At 31.5% G+C, this 18,140-nt stretch overlaps 3 protein-coding genes across 3 annotated transcripts; 2 read left to right on the top strand and 1 right to left on the bottom strand.

Moving 5' to 3' along the window:
* The first annotated feature begins 426 nt into the window (after positions 1 to 426).
* On the top strand, positions 427 to 1,368 carry LOC123270309. The gene is made up of 4 exons (XM_044736313.1): positions 427 to 533; positions 623 to 884; positions 982 to 1,159; positions 1,228 to 1,368. The coding sequence occupies exons 2-4, from the start codon at positions 870 to 872 to the stop codon at positions 1,347 to 1,349; spliced, it is 315 nt and encodes a 104-aa protein (XP_044592248.1). The 5' UTR covers positions 427 to 533; positions 623 to 869; the 3' UTR covers positions 1,350 to 1,368.
* Positions 1,369 to 4,398: 3,030 nt separating this feature from the next.
* Positions 4,399 to 5,197, bottom strand: LOC123267340. Its single transcript, XM_044731948.1, has 2 exons — positions 5,024 to 5,197; positions 4,399 to 4,922 (listed from the first exon to the last, which is right to left on the bottom strand). The coding sequence occupies exons 1-2, from the start codon at positions 5,193 to 5,195 to the stop codon at positions 4,399 to 4,401; spliced, it is 696 nt and encodes a 231-aa protein (XP_044587883.1). The 5' UTR covers positions 5,196 to 5,197.
* A 7,013-nt stretch (positions 5,198 to 12,210) lies between these two features.
* On the top strand, positions 12,211 to 17,895 carry LOC123267253. The gene is made up of 6 exons (XM_044731836.1): positions 12,211 to 12,252; positions 14,795 to 15,011; positions 15,691 to 15,854; positions 15,898 to 16,732; positions 16,798 to 17,451; positions 17,591 to 17,895. The coding sequence occupies exons 1-6, from the start codon at positions 12,211 to 12,213 to the stop codon at positions 17,893 to 17,895; spliced, it is 2,217 nt and encodes a 738-aa protein (XP_044587771.1).
* Positions 17,896 to 18,140: the final 245 nt, after the last annotated feature.

Below are 18,140 nucleotides of genomic sequence, written 5' to 3'. Positions count from 1 at the left end.
ACGAAAAGTATTTAATTCTATTAATCTATTATTTAAGATCTTTGATTAATTATTTTTTTACTTAAGATGTTTTTTTGATTTGACGATTAAAATTTAATTAATTATTATGCATACAATAGAAAAAAAATATTGGTAATTAATTATTTAAAAAATGTTCATCTAACGATGCATTATATTTTTTTTTTTTTTTTTTTATATAAATAACTGGTAATTACTAATAAAATATAAAATATTATTTAAATTATTATTACTTTATAGATTCTGAGAGTTCATTTACGAGTATTCACAATAAAACAGCAAATAATGCAAAATCATCTCTAAAGCGAACAGCTGCTGTTGGTAATTGTTAAAATTTTTTTTTTATTTAATTAAAATATAACAGTATATTTTAAGTAATTAATTAAACTGGATTATTTCAATTTAATATGTAGCTAACCTGAGTGGTGCTGAAGGAAAAATACCGAAAAGGTCTCAAAAAGAGAACTTAAATGATAAATTTAGTGAACTTAAAAGCAAAATGACTCCAGAGCAACGTAATGATTATATTATATTATATTATAACGTTGTATTCAATAATGATCATTGTTTTCGTTATTTTATTTGATCTATTGTTTTTTTTCAGAGATTGTAATCGAGTACATGGAATTAAAGTTTTTGTCGGTAGAAAAACAAATTACAAGTGCGAAAAGGAGCATTTTGTATGATTTTGGCCAGAAGTATCAAACACACTCATCTCATAAATCTAATAATTCAGCGGCATCGACATATCAAGCAGACGAGTCCTGGCAATAAAAATTGATGTTTCGTTCCCTATTGAAGACTTGGAAATTTTTAAATCATTTGATGAGAATTTGAAGATCAATATCGAAATGAGAAATGTTGTTGTAAATATATATCTTCACTTAAAATAATATTTAAATCTATTTTTTGTGTGTACAATATCGAATAATTGAACTTATAAATATTTTCTATTCTTCACAGAAAACTATGTTCAATGCCTGGACTTGTGGAGGCTGTGACTATGATAAAGACATCAAAAAAATTATGTCAGAGTTATTAAAAAAAGAAATACAAATTTTATACAGCGGAGTTGGACGAGTAACGAAAGGTGTTGGAAAGGAAAATTTCAGTGCTACTGAAGTTTTTTCATTGATTCGAGGTTAGTGTTAAATTATAATTATATTTATGTTTTGGTTATTATAATAAACATTAAATTAAATATTACAGAGTTCATCGAAAACAAATATTCTGACCAAAAAAAAACCATGAAGATTATCAGGGTCATAAGTACGTATCTATCCGGAGCTGGAGATCGTGACGGTGGAAGATTAACACGTCCAAAAGATTAAATAAAATAATCTCTATTTATTTCAGTTACTTAAAATTACAATAATTAAAAATGTTTTCTATCTATCAGTCTTATAATTCAAAATAAATTATTTAGTGTTTATAAATATGAATGAATTTATCATATTAGTTTTTAGTATTCAATATGCTGTAAACATGCTGAATACTTTTTTTAAGTATCTAAGATGTAGATAAAACCTAGATTTTCCCTTAAATCAACTTTGAATTTTTATTCCATGAGGCTCAAATAGAATTTGTACTTATTCCGCTAGAGCTTAGATCGAAACTAAATTTTTTTCCCTAAGGTTTGGATCAACCCCGTTTTTTGTGTTCCCCAAGGCCTGGACTGAACTAGAATTTTTATTCTTCAAGGCTTCAATCAACCCTGGATTTTTGTACCCCGAGATATGGATCGAATCTGGATTTTTGTTTCCCAAGGCTTGAGTCAACCCTGGATTTTTGTTTCCCAAGGCTTGAGTCAATCCTGGATTTTTGTTCCCCGAGATATGGATTGAATCTGGATTTTTGTTTCCCAAGGCTTGGATCAACCCTGGATTTTTGTTGCCCGAGACTTGGACCAACCTTGGTTTTTTTGGCTTCCAAGGCTTGGCTCAAGCCTGTTTTTTTTGTTTGCCAAGGCTTGGGGACATAGTTATCATCCTAGGCCTGGACTGATCCTTGGCTCGTTGTTCAGCCAAGGCTCGTGCCAAGCCTTACCCAAGGCTGGTGACGCTTGGCCCAGGCTTGGTCCCAGCCTTGCCCAGTTGTTCTTTCTTACCTGGGGAGTATTTTTCTATGTGAGCTGGGAAATTATTTTAAAAATTTTATTATGATACTTTAACGTTGTTGGTGACGAATATTGTCTGGGAGGGATGATTTCTTTTGAAAAGACTTTGATTTTTTATACAAAGTAAAAAACTAAAAGTGAAAGTGGAATTGATTTCGAGTATTTTTAAATGTAAGCCGGGAAGTTATTTTAAAAATATTACTATGAAACTTTCACGTAGTTGGTGACACATATTGTCTCGGAGAGATAATTTCTCTTGCGGAGACTTGACATTTTATTACCAAGTAAAGAATGAGTTTGGAAGCAGAATTGATTTCGAGTATTTTGACAAGTGAGCCAGGTGATTATTTTAAAAATTTCTTTTCAGTTGTTATTGAAGTTGGTGACGAATATTGTCTGGCAGGGCTTATTTCGCTTCAGGAGACTTAAATTTTTTTACCAAGTAAAAAAATAAGTGTGGAAGTAAAAATTAGTTGCAGTGTTTTGTCATATAAGCCAGCTGATTGTTTTCAAAATTTTATTTTGAGACTTTATCGTGGTCGACGACGAATATTGTCTGAGCGGGATAATTTCTTGTAAGGAAACTTAAATTTTTTTTACATAGTGAGAAACTGAGATTGAGAGTAGAATCGATTTGGAATATTTTGACATGTGAGCCAGTCATTTATTTTAAATATTTTATTTTGAGACTTTATCGTGGTTGGTGACGAATATCTTAAGGGAGAGATAATTTTTCTTGAGGAGTCTTGAACTTTTCTACTAAGTAAAAAATTAAGTTTGGAAGCAGGAATTAGATGCAGTATTTTGTCATGTAAGCCAGGTGATTAATTTAAAAGTACTGTACTGCAGTTCACGATTCATTTCAGTATTCATTAAATCACATGCAGTTCGATTTGGCGAATTCATACCGAAATTACTATGTGGTAAGTTGGCAATGACAATGCAAAGATCCTCAATAGCAATCAATGCTTCATTGTACATTTCGTCGCTGAATGTTATGGTTAGATCGTGGCACCGTATACGATGTTGATGCAATATATCATCAGTCATTGAATCTTTGTGATTTTCCCATAATATCTGTGCTCGGGCTGGGATACATGTAGTCAACACTATAGCGAATAGGAGACGATTTTGTATTGCTGTACAGTTCAATGCAGCTTCAGCAAGCATGCATTCCCACTGGTTGTCGTCTTCAAGCAAGCCGAGTGCAGGGCATGCATCTTTATACGTTGGATATTGCTGCCCATTCACTTTACGTATATCTTGAAATGATAATGGGCCAGTAACATTAACCAACAACAGTCGAAGATAAAAGCACTCCGTGTGTCTTGGATTGACTGTAAATGATCGCCCCAAGGCGTTTGATTTAGAAAAATTGAGACATGCAGCAACTGGTGAGCCTTGCTTGCGGGGCATCCATGTTTTTGTTTGAGTCCATGTGAAATAGCGTGGTACTTGTGAATAGAGTAATGTTCGTGCAAAGGCACCAAAATCATCCGCACGATTACACAATTCAAAAAATGCAGTGAGTGTAGTTTTGGAGGATTTATTGCACGATCAATCGCTGTCTCGTTCGTAAAAAATACAGGCTGACCGTTTTCAAGATGGATGGCTAACTGAACAACTGCTGGATCCCGTTCATGAATTGGAAAACCAAAGATACGCCAAGCAGCTTCATTAGAGCTGATGTACCGACCAATTTGGTAAAGCGTTATTTCATCGTTTTTATTCACTTGAGGAGCATTCACCTTAGTATTTTCCACTGTAAACACAGTCATATCACTGCCTTTATGGACATACTTGCAAATGTATTTGATGCTCTTCACAGAACTGCAGAACTCAACATTAATATGAGCATTATATGAATTGCTCAGCAGAGGCGAATATGGCACCACCCAACGATTGTCGATATCAATGTCTGTGTTGATGATATTTTCAATAAATGATTGTCCGCCATTTTCAGGATTTCTTCGACGATATATTGGGTATCCATCGACATTTGTGACCGTATCATTGGTAAAATCTTTAGGGAAATTTTTAGTACATTTTCCATCAGCCATGCAAGGCGATGAACTATTACGAGTACCACATGGACCATGAATCATGTTTGTTGTAACAATATCAAACAGCAGTTGGTCAGTGGATGGATCTGGAATTTCCGCAGAAATGATACTATCGATTTCTGCTGGACGGATTTTGTCGATGAACCAAACCAAAATGTGTGCATGAGGTAATCCTCGCTTTTGCCACTCAACCGAATACATTCAGCAACGTGTGGGACCAAATACATGTGATTTAGTAATGAAACTTATTAAAGACTTCAACTTTTGTCTGAACACACGTGCTGTAATGTCATGGCGATGTATTGCATTTTGGCCAGGCAGTAGCAAAGATGTAATCTCTGGCCATTTTGGATTACATGTGAACGTGATAAATAAACATGGTCGTCCATATTCGCGCACGAAAGTCAGAGCATCCTGTATATATTCTTGCATATGACGTGGACTGCCTACGTACGATGATGGTAAAATGACATGGTTACCTATTTCGGCGACGTCGGCGTTGTTGTTGATAGCGTCTCGCAAATGAATGTACTCTTCCGCGCGCAGCTTTTGTTGATTATATCGTAAGTATCGTAGTCGTTCGCTCTCAATCTTCGCGTACATGTCGACCATGAATTGTTGACAAAGCTCACGACATCGTAAAATGACGTTGTCCAGGCCACGTCTAATCATTAATCGGTACGCATAATAATCCTTTGAGCTAACGTTCTTGTTTGTTTCAGCTCCTGTAATATTTGTTCATAAAAATTAATTTAAATTTATTACGTTCAATAATTTAATTGTTTTGTTAAATGATTAATGATCAAATTAATAATCAATGAAGTACCTGATACGGGATCTCGTTGTTTTATGTTTATGCAATATCCGTGTTGTCCCTTCCAGAATATTAGCGGATATTGGAGAGCGTCATATGAACGATGTGTGTCAGCAATGAACTGAAGATTATTATTTCTTCTACGAATCTCAATTTCTCGTGCAGCTGTACAATCGCCAACCATGATTCCAGCAACATCATCAACAACGGGTGCCTTGAATTTACGAATATGCTGGTGTTTTATCAGGATTAAAGACGATAGCGTGATTATCGCTTTGTAATTGGTGCAATTTTAAGTATTCGACGAAGTTTTTCGAATCCTATAATTTACATTTAAACACAAATTAAACAGACCAAAAATTTCGGAATAATTCGAAAATATCACTTTTTTCGATTTTTTTCGTCAACGATAACTCACGAACGAATGAACCGATTTCAACAAATCTAGCGACAATCAACGTGGTTTTTTGATATCGAAAGCTGATTAGTTTTTGGAATCGATCGATAGAGCCGTTTAAAAGTTATTTGAAAAAAAAAAACACATTTGAAATTTTCTTTTTGTAGTTTTTTTGAGATTTCTCAAAATCTACCACTTCGAATCAACTCAAATTGTGTAAAAAATTTAAGTTTAGATAAGTCCTGTCGAATAGCGCCAACTGCGATCGAATCGGTCGAACCGTTTAAAAGTTATGAGAGGGTTACATATATCAACACACACACACACACAAACACACACACACACACACCCACGCACGCACACAGACATGCAAACGCACAGATGTACGGACATTATCGCGTAAATGGTATAGAAAAGTGAAAAGAGTATAAATGTTTATTATAGTTTGAGGATGTCCTCAAACTATTCTTCCTTAAAGAATCGGTTATATTCTGTTGATAGTTTCGGCTGACCTAAAAGTATCGAAGTGTCCTCAAAATAGTAGTTTATTCAACAATTTGTCCCCGAAGAAATGGTGTAATTAACATGTTCACTTTATTTGAAAATAAAAATAAAATATATGATTTGGCCTGATATGATTATATCAAATTCATATTTTCCGAGGCGTAATATCAACAAAATATTTTAAGACTACAAATAACTTTTCTCGAAGCAGTGTACAGATTCATTAGTTTGTTAGAAAATATAATCTCATGAACATAATTTAAAAAATTTTATTATTACCGATATTGATCAATAGTCCCAATAAATAAATGCAAAGTTCTTAACACAGAAGTTCGAGGAAAAACAATTATAAAACAGAGAATAATAAATCATACAAAAAGCTGTAAAAAATTTAAAAATATACCGAATTCAGTAACTATTATGAAATTAATATTGAATGATTATTAATTTGATTTTATTAAAATGTGATAGTACAACAGACATATGCGCGTTTGTCTAATTATATAATATCTAGACGTTGATTTAAACTTGTGATAATAAATGTTGCTAACATCTGTATACGTTATTGTTTACAAAAAAATATAAAATAAAAAATTAAAAAATCCAAGTAACCGATATGATTGTATATAATTTTTGGAAATTAAAAAAAATTTTGTTGTACATTTAAAAATTAAAAGAAACAATTTTGGAACGTATTTAGTGTGCGTAGTTGCAAAATACTTTACTTTTTATGAAATTCGTAAAATCTTTCTACTAGGACTTAAAAAAATTTGAAGTACACAATGACGCACACCAAGTGTGGAAGATTTTCAAATTTTTCTTTAGATTTTTTTTTTCTTAGTTCTGATGATGATATGCTCAATTTTAATTTTAGCGTCTATGAGAAAAAAACTAGTGAAAAAGAAAAAAAAACAACTATTTTTCCAATTATTAGAGTAATTGTCAAATTTCAAAAATATTTTGAATAATTGATCTATATGTATTAATATACATATTTAACTAATTTTTCAAGGATGAATTATAAAAAAAAAGTCTGTATTAATTTAAATTTCAAATATTGAGCGGTTTTTTTCTTTACTTTGCGGTTTTCTCGTAAGGTCGCTGCGCTTTCGTTGTGAGCACTTCTGGCAGCCCTGCTACCGTGACTTTAGAAACATCGTTAATTCTTTTCTGTGTTGCAGTCAATTAATCAAACTGATATTTAGGATTAATAAAATAAATAGCGGCATGAAAAATTTATGACTGATCTATTAACATTTATTATCTTCAACGAATGTATGGATCAAAATTTTTGCATATCGAGTCTACTGAATATTAAATTTTTTAAAAACATGGTGAGTTATCAATATTCATCCAATAATATGAATGTAAATGCATTATGTATTTTAAAAAATTAATTCATCGAGTTTATAATATGCTTGCTATTCAAATAACGTTATTTTCACATATTATATTCTGATATCTTCTCTTCTATTTACAGGCTACTGAAACGTTTAATTTTGAAGGTATCCGCCGAACTCTATTAGATGGCATTGCTACCGAATTAGAATGGCAAGAATCGGATGAAAGTGACGACGAAGTTTTATTAGATTTAAAAAATTTTGACGACTCTAACTCGTGTTGTAAAAAGACGACCTATTCAGCGCCCACTAAAGTTAGGAAAACTGACAATTTTAATAATGACATTTTATCATTTAGGGAGAGATAATGTAACCAAATGGAGTAAATTTTCATCTGAGAATATTCGTCAAGATCATCCAGATTTACTATTTGAAACAGCTGGTTCATCAACTACAGCCTCTGAAGTTAAATCAATTGATGAATGCTTTCATTTGTTTGTTGATAATAAGATTTTAAAACTCATAACCGATAACACAAACTCATATATCATAAATTTACGTCATCGGTACAGCCGAGATTGGGACTGTTATGAAACAAGTGTTGATGAAATTAGAACTGTAATCGGTCTTCTTTTATTAATAAGTCTATTTAAATCAAAAAACCAAAATTTCGATGAATTGTGGGAAAAAAATGGGTTAGGTGTGGATGTTTTTCGTCTAGCAATGAACCTCAATCGTTTAAAGTTTTTGCTACGTTGTATGAGATTTAACAATCGTAATGATTAAAGAACATCTAAAAAAAAAAATGATAGTCTAGCTGAAGTTAGAAATTTATTTGAATTGTTTATCGCTAATTGTCAAAGTAATTTTAAAGTTGGATCTGATAAGACAATATATGAACAAATCGTTGAGTACAAAGGAAACTGCCCGTCATTTAAATCTACCAACCCAGAATCACCACGTTATGGAATGAAAATTTATACTCTTGTTGATACTTGCTTCCATTTTATTTTAAATATGAAGGTTTTTGTACAGAATGGAACAAACAGGTCTAAGGATCAATCAAATAGTACCGAAAGCTATGTACAGCATTTAACCAATGGTTTACAGTGTAATTTACTTTTAATGGATAACTTAACCTCTTTTTCCCTTATGTAATCTGCTAGCAAATAATATTACTGCTATCGGTAAACTAAATGGCTCTGAACTGGAAATTCCTCGAGATTTTCCGGATATTTTTAGTGAAAATCAAACGCAATTTTTTTATGGATGTCAGAATAATTTTATTCTTTCATCTCATGTTGATGATAATAAAAAAAACATGGTTCTTCTGTCAACGGTTCATGATATCAAGACTGAAAATAATTGCAACAAAAAGTTAGCTAATCAATGTTACATAAACGCAGCTTATGCTACAGAACAATTAAAAAAAATGATTTCCGAAAATTCTATTTCACGAAGGACACGACGTTTTTCTTTAAGAATTTGGTTTCATTTACTTGATGTTGTGATCTTAAACAGCTTCATTATATATTCAATCAACAATAACGTAAATATTCTACGAAGAAATTTTGTAAAGCAGTTAGGATTATCTCTTGTTAATAAAGCTATAAAACAGAGAGCAACAAATAGATATTTGCCTCGACAATTACGAGGAGATGCAGCACAGTTTTCAGGTTCCGATAGTTTTCATCCTAAATTATTAGAGAAGACTGATAACAAACCTAAACGCTTTTCTGTTTGTTTGAGATCAAAAGATATTAAAGTATGTACGTCTTGCTGTTCATGTAAATTGCCAATGTGTAAAAATCATATGGAATCGATTTTTCAAAAATGTTTTTTCTTAGCCAATAATCAAGAACACCAGATTCTTTAAATATTTCGATTAATTGCATTCAAAGCACATTCGTGTGGAAATTATATAGATCATTTATTTCGATATACTGTGTTAAAAATAAATATCGTTACTTGTCTAGATATAAAAGCATGTGTTTGAATAATTTAAACTGACTTATTGATTATGTCTAACTTTAAATGATTATATTTTTATGAAAATACGTTTTTATACAATAAATACAGAAGAAAATATTTATGGCTACAATGAAAGAATTGATGTATAAGTCATATATTAACTCGCTATTTTTAGATATACATTTGTGTTTCTACTGTAAGATGACAAGTTACTTACAATAAATGTGATTAAAGTTTATTATACTATCCGTGCTGTTATTAATTAGGCTCAGATTATAAACTATACCACAGTTAATTTCATTTTATGTGAGCAAACTAAATAACGACATTTCGATATTTATTTATTGTCAAATAAATAAAAATCTCGATTGATTCTTGAGAAATTTTTATAAATTCAAAGTCTTGTCTATTAATTAAGTCTATCTATTAATTTGTTTTGTTTTTTTTTTTATATAAAATTATAAAATATATACTCTTATTGGTTTCATTGTATATTAAATCATTCGAATTCTATATTTAGTAAGCAAATTAACTTAGCTATTTTCAAAAGAACTAAATAAAAAAATACTTTTACATTTGGACTGCTTTATAATAATAGGCTGCTTAATAACTGTGTTAGTTTGAATTTAATTTCTGTGAAATCATTAGTGTCGACTGAGTATTTTACGATAGCTCATTGTAGTCTGGATTTTATTATATATGCCGCGTTCAAAACGATCACGCTACGTGAATTTAGATAGAATTACGGTCGTTTTGAACGCTTAGTGGAACGCGACTATCGCCGGCGCGGTTTCGAAATAAGACGGTGAATTCATATGTGGAATTGACGAGTCGTAACATCTAACGTGCCTTCTGATACTAATAACACTGAAGAAAGATAGCACTAAAAATTGTTTCGACAAATATCTCAGAAAGAGAGAAATAAATAGAAGAAAGATTGAGAACCTTTTCGATCGTCATATTTTTTAATATAATATTAATTCCATCTTGAGCTGTTGTAATCTAAAATTTACGAAATTGAAACTAAGTTCAATAAAATGTACAGATTAATTTATGCTACCGACAAAAAAAATTATAAAATAATTAAAAAAAGATGTATTTTATCAGAAAAATACAAAAATTAGCTGTGAGTGGTAAGTATCCAATAATTTTCAATAAAATATCTGGGAATTTATTGCATAAGAACTTAATTATTAGAACGCAACATATGAGAAAAAATAATTACTGGGCATCATCGTATTATAGATTTTAAGTTCTTTAGTTTTCCAAGTATATTGCTAAAAAATTTTCTTTTGTACAGATTTTCATATTCTATCAACTATATGCGATACGTTGAATGCTGGTATGCCAATAATAAAATTAAAACGTATGAATGAATACAAAAAAGATGAAATATTATCAAAAAAACAAAAAAAAGATGTATCAGATATACCACAAGAAGCAGGTTCTTCGCTAACAGATTCACGTTATGATATTCGGCTACCAGTGATACCTATTGAACGTTTTGATGAAAATTATCTTCCACCGTCATTATTAGCTAAAAATGCAAATGAATCATCGAGTATTAAAAAATGTGTCGTAATGGTGGATTCAGGTTTTAGTCTCGAAATGGATCCAAGTTTTAATGAAAATAATTCTGACTCAGACAAAAAATTCGATCTACATGACAAAAAATCTCAATCAGACACAAAAAAAGCAACAGTAAATACTAAAATTTGTCATTCTATTTTTTTCTAAAGTAAAAGTTTAAAAATTATGTAGGTAAAAATAACTGGTTGGTGATTTTCAGATTATACCCGATGAATACACTGATCAAAAGTCTAAAGATTCTCTATGTATACTAGCTGGCGCAAACGTCATAAATGTTAACAATAATAAATTTTATGTTTCAACTAGCTGTCATGTGACTCCCGAAGAAACGAGTATACAATCTAAATTAAATTTTGAAATAAATAAAGACAAAATAGAGCTAAACGGTATGAATGAAAATAAATTTGATGATCTCCATAGACCTGTGATTCCGAACAACATGGTTCAAAATTCAAAGGTAAGTTATTTTTTAATTATTACGTTTAGTTAAATTAATTCAATGCCAATTTAAAATTTTTGTAATTTTCCGGATTTACAGGAAGTGTTTGGTGATTTAAATCATTTAGAATTGGGTGATCATCTAATGAACCAGGATATAATGACAATTGATTGTGATTTTGAACCTGAAGATGTTGGTTTAGTTTCAGAAAGTTTGGCACCAAATAATGAGATTAGTTAATATTTATTAACTTTTTTTATTATGCTATTCGAATGACTAAGATTCGAACTTTTTCACTTGAATATAGTTGTTTTTTTGATGAAATTCTGCTATCTTTTGATCACATAGATATTAAAAAGTGTCGAAGATGTCAATAATATAACGGTCTAAGATGAATTAGCTGAGTTAGATCTAAACTTGAATTGTCATGAAATAAACCAAAAATCGATGATTCTTTGTGAAGCTAATAATATTATTGTTTCTAGTGAAATTTTAGATCATCAAAAAGTTTATTTCAAAATTGTTTTGGCTAAATTTATGATAATCAATCCTATAATCTTTATTATATAATAGGCAATTTGCACTTATGATTTAACATTTTTTTCCTTACTAACTATGTGATCATTATGATTTGACAATTTTTTTAAATCAGTAGTGACTAAAATTTTGTATGTGCTATTTGAGATAATTTTTAAATAATTTATTTAGTTATGGATTTCATAATTATCTAATCGTTGAATTTCGCTATTAAAAAAAAAAATTTGATCGTGATTAAACAATTCGTAAGATTAATATCCACTTAAAATTCATTATATATTTTACAGAACAATTTTGATAGAGTTTTTCAAGAAAATGCAGCATTTTGCCAACTGAAATCGACGTTACTTCTGCACAATTCGTATCACCGGAAAATGAATTAATAGACGCAGTTATTATCCCAAGTATTAATGACACAAACATGGATGATAATGATTTGTCAAACTATGAGTCTGTTTACCAGGTTTGTGATTTTATATAATTATTTGCATTACTAATTTATTAAAAATAATTAAATGTAAATTATAAATTCACTGTTTTTGTTTGGATGATAGATTTCTGATCAATTAGAAAATATTCTCTCATGTTAATTAGAGAGTGAATCTGTAGAAATTATCCGGAACTACTCAGAAGATAATGATAATAATGATAATTTATCAATTCCACGTCTAAGAGATCGCCCACCAATAAATTTTGGCAAAAATATTAATTTTTCGTCAGAAAATAACTCTACCAATAATAAAGAGAGCAGTGACATTGACTTTGATCCGAACAAAATATCACATTCTTCTACATTATCAGAAGATTCCCAATCAAATATACAGGTCCTTGAAACAGTAAATGATAGAGGTATAGCAGCTGAAAATTCACCTGTAAATGTACTCTCATGTGCATCACATCTACAATAAATAATAGTTTAAAAAAACTAAAAACACGCTTTTTATAGAAAACCAAACTAAAAAATAGAAAATAAATTTTAATAAATTTAAATTAAGAATAGTGTTAAAAATTTCAATAAATATAAATTAATAATAGTGTAAATAAAAAAATGTATTTTATTTTAAAAAAAGCGTAAGGTGCTTTTTAAGATATCAAAATGATAATCACTCTACTCATATCTGTCAATAAAATATTTATAACTATTGACACCATGCACCCCACGCTTTTTTTAAAATAAAATACATTTTTTTATTTACACTATTATTAATTTATATTTATTGAAATTTTTAACACTATTCTTAATTTAAATTTATTAAAATTTATTTTCTATTTTTTAGTTTGGTTTTCTATAAAAAGCGTGTTTTTAGTTTTTTTAAACTATTATTTATTTTTTACTTTTTAGTTTGGTTTATTTATAAAAGCGTGATTTTTTAGTTTTTTTAAACTATTATTTGTTGATTATCAAAAATATTCAGGCGCGCAAATTACCCACGGAGAGTTACATACTGACAAACTGACATACAAGTGAAGCTAATATAAAGCGTGTAAATAACCTACGGAGGAAAACACCTGGTTTCGAAATATAACTTCGGGATGGTCATCAGAGGATTCCGGGTTGATGTACGGGTTTATCTGTGCCATTCCCGATGAAAACCTACGGAGGAAAACACCTGGTTTCGAAATATAACTTCGGGATGGTCATCAGAGGATTCCGGGTTGATGTACGGGTTTATCTGTGCCATTCTCGATGAAAACCTACGGAGGAAAACACCTGGTTTCGAGATATAACTTCGGGATGGTCATCAGAGGATTCCGGGTTGATGTATGGGTTTATCTGTGCCATTCCCGATGAAAACCTACGGAGGAAAACACCTGGTTTCGAGATATAACTTCGGGATGGTCATCAGAGGATTCCGGGTTGATGTACGGGTTTATCTGTGCCATTCCCGATGAAAACCTACGGAAGAAAACACCTGGTTTCGAGATATAACTTCGGGATGGTCATCAGAGGATTCCGGGTTGATGTACGGGTTTATCTGTGCCATTCCCGATGAAAACCTACGGAGGAAAACACCTGGTTTCGAGATATAACTTCGGGATGGTCATCAGAGGATTCCGGGTTGATGTACGGGTTTATCTGTGCCATTCCCGATGAAAACCTACGGAGGAAAACACCTGGTTTCGAAATATAACTTCGGGATGGTCATCAGAGGATTCCGGGTTGATGTACGGGTTTATCTGTGCCATTCTCGATGAAAACCTACGGAGGAAAACACCTGGTTTCGAGATATAACTTCGGGATGGTCATCAGAGGATTCCGGGTTGATGTATGGGTTTATCTGTGCCATTCCCGATGAAAACCTACGGAGGAAAACACCTGGTTTCGAGATATAACTTCGGGATGGTCATCAGAGGATTTCGGGTTGATGTACGGGTTTATCTGTGCCATTCCCGATGAAAACCTACGGAAGAAAACACCTGGTTTCGAGATATAACTTCGGGATGGTCATCAGAGGATTCCGGGTTGATGTACGGGTTTATCTGTGCCATTCCCGATGAAAACCTACGGAGGAAAACACCTGGTTTCGAGATATAACTTCGGGATGGTCATCAGAGGATTCCGGGTTGATGTACGGGTTTATCTGTGCCATTCCCGATGAAAACCTACGGAGGAAAACACCTGGTTTCGAAATATAACTTCGGGATGGTCATCAGAGGATTCCGGGTTGATGTACGGGTTTATCTGTGCCATTCCCGATGAAAACCTACGGAGGAAAACACCTGGTTTCGAGATATAACTTCGGGATGGTCATCAGAGGATGACTAGGAAGGTCATCACCTGGGTTCTAGGTTGATAATAATCAAAATTTAAATAATATCATTATGGTAGTCTCTTTATGCGAAGGAGAGTTACATACTGACACACTGACAAACTGACAAACTGACAAACTGACAAACTGACAAACTGACAAACTGACAAACTGACAAACTGACAAACTGACATACAAGTGAAGCTAATAAAAAGCGTGTAAAATATAATTATTGGTAACTCAACATCTATCAAGATTCCACTGCTATCGAACGGCTCTTGTGATAGTTCTAAATTGAAAGCCGAAAGCAGTATTATTACTGATAAGTCAGGAGTTGTCATTGCACAACCGCGTTGGAAGAAAAAATACTTTTGTATTTATTGTCACAAGTTAGTTGTTAAACTACCGAGACATATTGAGACTAAGCATAAAGATATTGAAGAAGCGCAACAACTAAAAAATACACCAAAAGGTTTGTAATATTTGTGGAAATTTTCGAATTTGCGAGTTAAATTTATTTTCATTATATTTGCTTTAAAAGTTTGATTTGAGAGAGCTGGATGACGTTCTAGAAGTAGCTGAATGTCAACCACCTATTTTTATGTTTTTTAACGGTTAATGTTGCAAATAATTTTTATATTTAACTTACATTCACTTTTTAGATAGTAATTATTGTATTTTGAGTAAATGTCGATTCGAAATCAATATTGAATATAAATATTTCCATTTATCGAGAGTGCAATGTATATTACCTTTATGATTTCAATTCGCTTTAATTAAACTTTTGCAATAATAAAAATGAAAAGCATTACTCGTAACTCAACTATTAAGTAACAATTCGAAAAGTTACATTTTTACTGCATTTGATTAAGCATATTATGATATATAATAACATAAATATATCCAATTCTAACTTTTTATACACGGTATAATAAATACGTGTCGCGAACCTGGGAGTCATATTTTAAGATTTTGACGAACGGTAAATCGCTGGTTTATCTCTGTGACATACTCAGAATATCTATCATCTTATTGTTGAGCGTGATATAATGAAATAATAAAAATTCTGTATATAATAAAAATTTTATCCTTAAATATTTACAGTATTAAATATTGTTGCTTAAAATATTCACAAATATTTTTTTACGCAGGTACTCAAGAAAGAAAAAAATTGATCGAAATTTATAGAGACAATGGTCGAACTTTGCACAATACTAATCCTAAGTATACTGGAAAGTTATTAGTTAGTCGTCGTCCAAAATCAGAAAATAAATCTGCTGAAGATTATATCACTTGTCCAAAGTGCCTTAAAACAGTAACAAAATCGAACTCTTATAAACATTTTGCTGGGTGTATAGGTGCTAAAACAAATGGAGCACACTCATAAATTCCTTGGTCGCGACGTAGAAGGGCGTGTTCATGCCAATGCAAGAGATACACTCAGTTTAGTGATTTTTCCTGTATTCCAAGAAGACGCAATTGTACGCTTAATAAGATATGACTGGTTATTAGTTTTGTATGGTAATAAATTGTGCATAAAACATACCGCACATTACCAACATAATTTGATTCGAGCTAAGTTACGACTTGTGGGACGTTTATTATTTGCAGCAAAAGAACTAAACCCTCTAGTAGAAGATCTTGCGTCTATTTTTGCACCGGAATTCATTGATACGATAGTAAAAGCTATAGAAGTAGTTGCAAGAATAAATCGTTTGGAGAACGATTGTGGTGCACCGTCTTCCGCTTTAAGCTTGGTAACTTACTTAAAGCATATTAGTAAAATTTATGAAAGTGAGCACGCGAAAAAGAATTATAAAGAAGGTTTAGACAGAGTTATGAGATTTAGAAAGGTTTACAAAAATGAAATGCCAGATTCCATAAATCAAATCGCCGGGGAGGCTCAAAGTAAGCTAAAAAGACAAAAAGTAGTTTTATTACTAATGACTGAAGATATTCAGAAGTTGATTAATTATTTAAAAGCTGAAAGAAAAAAATGTTTTAAAATCTTGGAACATTGCTTTAACTTGCGAGAATGGTTGAATGGTTTGAAATTCGTATCTGCCTATATTCTCGTTTTTAATCGTAGAAGAGTAGGTGACATCCAAAATATACTTTTAACTGATTTAAATAAGATTGAGTGTATTGATAGAGAAGCTGATCGAGAAGAATTCAATTTATTGGATGACACCGGTAAAGTGTAAACATAGCTAAAAAATTTTTCAGAATAGCTATAAGAGGCAAAAGAAATCGTACAGTAGCGGTAATTGTGGGTGCTGATATACTTAAAGAAATCAATATTATAATAAGACACCGTCTCAGCGCAAATGTACCTCCGAAGAATGAATATTTATTCGGATTACCGAATAATATTGATGACCGCGTAAGGGTGGTTAATATTTGCAAGGAAATGAGAATTTCGTCTATTGATTGTGGTGCAGAAAAGCCAGAATTACTTCGCGGAACTGGATTACGGAAACATGTAACAACAAAATGTATTGAACTCGAGTTAAATGACAAAGCCCTCGGAGATGTTATTAATCATCTAGGTCATTCTGAAAAAATACATAAAGATTTTTACTGGCAGCCAATTAAGTCTAAAACAATAGTCCAAGTGGCAAAAGTTTTGGAAGCTGTACAAGGTCCACTTGACATTGAGGAAGATGAGGATATCGTCGATGATGTTAGTGATTTTATTGTAATTCCAGATATAGTATGTGAAAAAGAGGCAAATCGAGATTTTCACGACTTCTCACAACCATCCTGTTCATATGTTATGAAAGATTCTGATTTGAACCAATCTAGTTCTTCCACAAGCAAATCAATTCACGTCGAGTATGATTTGTGTAATGAAGATCACTTTTCTGGTGAAAATACGGCAAATCCTGAAAGTAATAACTATGATTATACTGGTAAAACGAAAATAAATAAAGCACCCGAAACTGGGAAATTATCTTTCAATTATTTCACTTATAATCAAGAACGTTTCATATTACTTAGTTTTAAGTTTTTTTTATTATTTATTTATGGACTAATTAATTTAATTTTCAGAGAAACATCAGAAGAAGCGCTGGACGCAAACAGAACTTGGTGTTGTTTTTTCGGCATTCCATCATCATTTGCAAGCTAAAACCTTACCATCATTGAACGACATCGATGATCTTCAAGAAAAATATCCTTGTTTGCAAGGTCGGTCTAGAAAGTCAATCAAGACCTGGGTCTCAAATCAAATAAAAGGGAAACCAAAAACATCAACGATGGCACTCAAAATAATTGGTAATCAAACAGTACAGCTGGATGTGACTAAATATTTGAAAAAGAGAGTTCAAACTCCAATACATAGTCAAAACTGTTAAACTTTCGTTGCACCATTAATCGAAAGGATGGCTTCACAAATTAATCGAACTGTTACTACCTAATATTAATCATTTCTTCATATTAATAAAAATTAATTCATAATACAATTATTTGTAGTACATGAAATTAACAGTGAGATTAAATGTACGATTAGTTTTTGTATTGTTATTACTTTGGCAAATTATTGTAATACATTATATTTGTTTATCTCGAACGTTATTCCTTTAATAATGTTCATGTTCTT

The sequence above is a fragment of the Cotesia glomerata genome, linkage group LG1 (genome assembly GCF_020080835.1).
Source record: "Cotesia glomerata isolate CgM1 linkage group LG1, MPM_Cglom_v2.3, whole genome shotgun sequence".
Lineage (NCBI taxonomy): Eukaryota > Metazoa > Arthropoda > Insecta > Hymenoptera > Braconidae > Cotesia > Cotesia glomerata.
This window is presented reverse-complemented; position numbering and strand designations above follow the sequence as displayed.

Excerpts from the sequence above, each read along its gene's own strand:
- LOC123267340 (XM_044731948.1), bottom strand. The coding sequence starts at position 5,195 with ATGGTTGGCGATTGTACAGCTGCACGAGAAATTGAGATTCGTAGAAGA. Across the intron at positions 4,923-5,023 it reads ACAACGAGATCCCGTATCAG|GAGCTGAAACAAACAAGAAC; the intron begins GTACTTCATTGA and ends CAAATATTACAG.
- LOC123267253 (XM_044731836.1), top strand. The coding sequence starts at position 12,211 with ATGGATGATAATGATTTGTCAAACTATGAGTCTGTTTACCAG. Across the intron at positions 12,253-14,794 it reads ACTATGAGTCTGTTTACCAG|ATTCCACTGCTATCGAACGG; the intron begins GTTTGTGATTTT and ends ACATCTATCAAG. Across the intron at positions 17,452-17,590 it reads TAATAACTATGATTATACTG|AGAAACATCAGAAGAAGCGC; the intron begins GTAAAACGAAAA and ends TTTAATTTTCAG.
- LOC123270309 (XM_044736313.1), top strand. Across the intron at positions 1,160-1,227 it reads AGTTTTTTCATTGATTCGAG|AGTTCATCGAAAACAAATAT; the intron begins GTTAGTGTTAAA and ends TAAATATTACAG.